The sequence below is a fragment of the Eupeodes corollae genome, chromosome 2, assembly GCF_945859685.1.
Source record: "Eupeodes corollae chromosome 2, idEupCoro1.1, whole genome shotgun sequence".
Taxonomy (NCBI): domain Eukaryota; kingdom Metazoa; phylum Arthropoda; class Insecta; order Diptera; family Syrphidae; genus Eupeodes; species Eupeodes corollae.
In genome coordinates, this window is record NC_079148.1 from 104628832 (window position 1) to 104632931 (window position 4100).

The following is a 4100-nucleotide window of genomic DNA, read 5'->3' on the forward strand; positions in this document are numbered from 1 at the left end:
AACTTAAGTCAAGGCCTTTTAATGTACCTATACCAACTCTTTTTACATTTGATACATATTTGTACGTAATTAATTATTTATTTTTTATTTGTGGTACCCGTGGCATGATGGTTAGTGCGTTGGACTGTCATGCTAGAGGTCTTGGGTTCGATCCCTGCCTATGCCATCTAAAGTCTTTTCACGGGTACTGCCTCTTGCGAGGAATTGACAAATTCTCCAAGAGTAACTATTGTCATGAAAAAGTGCTTTCTCAAAATAAGCCGTTCGGAGTCGGCATATAAACTGTAGGTACCTTCCATTCCTAACAACATTACTCGCACACAGGATTAGTCAATGGTCTCAATGGACTGTCGCGCCACCCAATTTATTATTTATAATTATTTATTTGCAATACCACAAAGTTCATAATAATAACGATTCTATGATTATTTTCTAAGTATGAAGAACATATTATATTTTATTTTCCTATTAATTTTGGTTGGTAAATTATTTGAAAAATAAGGAGCTCCAAACAATACTACTAATAAGTCAAGTTTGGTGATTTCTGAAATGTAAGAAATCTACTTATGGCATTCTTAAATTAATTAGGTCAAGTTATTTATATCAGTTTCAATTATTAGACTAAATCTACCTTGTCCCCACTTTGTAGAAAACATTTTAATCAAAAAACGCGTTTGATGTGTGTTGCAATTAAAAAACATAAACTTGATTGTCTCATAAGGTATTTCTAATTTCTTAATAACCTAAGAAGGTACAGAGTATAAAATCGAGCGTTTAAGAATCAAAGTTATCAAACAATCTTCTGCTTTCAAACTTCTAGCAAGTTAAAATGAAACTTCAAGCTGTCCTGGTGGTAATAACAAATAAATTATTTAATTTTTTATTAAACTTATCTGATTAAACTATTAAATTGAAATTACTTTCTAGTTGACATTGTTGAGTGTTCTTGTTATGAACATAGAAGGAAAAATCTTGAAAAAGTTACTTAAAAAGAAGCTTGCTTTAATTCCAATTTTGGCAGGAGCCAAACATAAACTTGGCTCTGGAAATGGAAGTGGCCACCGAGGAAGTAACAACGAATTGATAGTACCGCAAGCAGATAATTCATTTGGACAAACAACTTCTCAGCAATCACATTTAATTGACGAATCTTCACTTGTTGAGCAGGTTCATCCTGTTCCAGCATCAGTGGCAGTTTATAGTTCGTATGCTCCAGAATTTCGAGCTCCAACAGTTTACTATAGAGCAGCTCAACCAGTGGTTAGACGGACAGTTTACGAATATGTTAAAGATTCATCAAGAAACAATGATAACGTAGAAACACTCTCTGGAAATAGTGGTTCCTCGAGTACACCAAGTGCTTCGAATATTCCCAATATTTCAAGTATTCCCGGTCTCTCCAATATTCCCGGTATTTCTGGTATCCTTGGTCTTTCAAATATCCTCGGTGTTTCGAATCTTTCGGGACTCCAAAGCATTAAGAACGTTGCCAGTAGAACACTGACTGGATTAGCAACATCTCTTCAACAACCTATACAGGCACCGAGACCTGCAAGTCCTACCGTAACAACATATGTTTCATACCCTCCTTATTATTAAAAGTTAAGAACGTGTTTAAAGATCACTTAATTAGTTAAATGTATTTTACAAACTTTTTAAGTAAAATTGAGTGTCAAGTTCGATGATGATATTATTTAGTAAAGCCAAGTTTAAAAATCATTAGAAATTGAGAAGAAAATTGAAATACAATTTTTAAAGTAATTTCGTCGTTTCAAATAAATTGTTATACTTGATAAAATAAATTTGTTTTGTCATTATCAAATCAATTCTTTTGGATGGATTTTTTGATTCATTTTACTTTTTAAGCTGTTTTCATTTTAGATGTTCATTAATTTTTTTTGCTTGATGGCCATTAAATATTGTGGAAGTATTGTTTTAAAAGTAGTCCTACAGAAATTCAAAATAATTAGTAGAAACCATCTAGTGCCTGAAAGTCTTTGGAAATATCTGATATAATGTCTCACGTACGGAGATCAGAAAAATAGTAGTGGTCCTACATGGTTTCCTTGTGGAATGGCTGCCACGACTGATTTTGCATTAGTGCATTCTGTCACTCAAATTTTCCAAGAAATTCTTAATGGTTTCGGACTGTTTCTTACGAATTGCTTGGATGTTTGCATAACATCGGTCATTCATGAATTCATACAGAAAAAAATGTTTTTCAGGGGTAAATCGCAGTTTCGAAGCCATTAATCCATTGAAATCGATCTATTGAAATCGCAAAGACGGTTGATAACATGATTTGGAAATTCGGTTCTCAAAAGATCGATTATATTATGGGCCGTGTGGCAGAGCTCATGTCTGTCAATTCAGTAAATGAAAAAATCGGTGAAGATAGGTCTGTTTCAGATTGATAGCCTATGCAGACGACGTTGCTATAGCAGGAAAGCATCTTAACACCCTAAAAGAACTCTTACAAAATCCCTTAGACAGACTAATTCTTTTGGCTGATCGGTGTGGACTGGGTGTTAACCCACACAAAACTGATTTGGTCTTATTTTCGAGAAGTTACAAAATTTCATTTATCAACTCTCCCCATAATAAAGGAATCCAATTAAATTTCTCAGACGAGGCTAAATACCTGGGTCTTGTGTTAGATAAAAAACTAAATTGGAAACGCAACGTACAAGAAATATTCAAAAAAGCTACTGTAGCCCTCTTTTCTTGCAAAAAAGCTATTGCTAATAAATGGGGCATACAACCCAGAATCACGTATATGCTATACGTATACACATCGGTAATCAGACCGATTTTAATGTACGGTGTGGCAGTATGGTTGACTGCTTTAGAGAAAAGTATAAACAGGGATAAGTTAAATAAAGTCAAACGTTCAGCTTGCCTATGTATAAGCGGATCGCTTCACACTACCCTATCTGAGGCACTAGACACCTTACTCTACCTAACACATCTTGACATATTTAGAAAACAAATAGCTGCAAGCTCTGCTATTCGCCTCAAAGCTTCGTCGCAGTGGACTTAGAACAACATTGGCCACTCCGTAATTCTTAGGTATTTAGAATCAATTCCAAAGCACACAGACTACACCATCCCTCAACTGCAATTCGACAGAAATGTCAAGATTTCTATAACTCCCAGATCATCCTGGAAGATGGGTCAATCCATTTTTATACAGATTGTTCAAAAACAAAAGAAGGGGTTGATGGAGGTGTGTACTCTGAACGACTGAAATTAAGTCTCTCATTCCACCTTCCCAATCATTGCATGGTGTTCCAGGCAGAACTTTTGGCGATAAAAGAAGTCTGTCTGTCCTGGCTTGAAGAAAACGTAATATCAACATCTGATATCCGTATCTCTTTAGATAGTCAGGTCGCTATAAAATCTAACAGTCCATAACTGGCGATCATCTCTCTAGGAGATGGCGCAACAGTTTAATATTCACCTTTGCTGGGTGCCAGCCCATAGAAACATTTCAGTTAACTGTAAGGCAGATGAACTCGGCAGGAACGGTATAGTACAGACCATCCTACCACGTTTGCCACGCACTGACATACCAATCGCTACCTGTAAATTTTTGCTAATGCAAGATGCTGTGAGGGAGGCAGGCACCAGGTGGAATAACATCACCACGTGTCAAGTCACAAAAAACATCTGGCCAACACTTCAAGGTGCTTGCTCTCTCTAAGCAGATTGCATATAAGCTCGATAATAGGTGTCATAACCGGACACTGTCTAATAGGAAAGCACGCCACGAGACTAGGCGTATTCTCAAATGGCTTTTGCAGAAGCTGTATGGACGAGGAAGAGGAGGGAACAGTTCTTCATCTTCTCTGCACATGTCTTGATCTGTCTAGAAAACGCCAGAATTACTTGGGAAAATTCTTCTTTAAATATCTAAACGATCTAAATCATATCAGCATAATCAGCATCTCACGTTTCGTAAGGGACTCAAGCTGGTTCCATTGAGCTTAAGAGGAAGCCTCAAGATTCATGAGGTATCACAATGGGCCATTAAACTGGCCTAAGTGTGTCCGTTTCCATCTTGGACAGCCACTATAACCTAACCTAACCTATAGGTTTGT

At 36.5% G+C, this 4100-nt stretch overlaps 1 protein-coding gene across 1 annotated transcript; it reads left to right on the forward strand.

The window, feature by feature from the left end:
• The first annotated feature begins 791 nt into the window (after nt 1-791).
• Nucleotides 792-1824, forward strand: LOC129947352 (uncharacterized). The gene is made up of 2 exons (XM_056057878.1): nt 792-853; nt 928-1824. Exons 1-2 carry the CDS (start codon nt 830-832, stop codon nt 1597-1599), a joined length of 696 nt encoding a protein of 231 aa, XP_055913853.1. The 5' UTR covers nt 792-829; the 3' UTR covers nt 1600-1824.
• The last annotated feature ends 2276 nt before the right edge of the window (nt 1825-4100 follow it).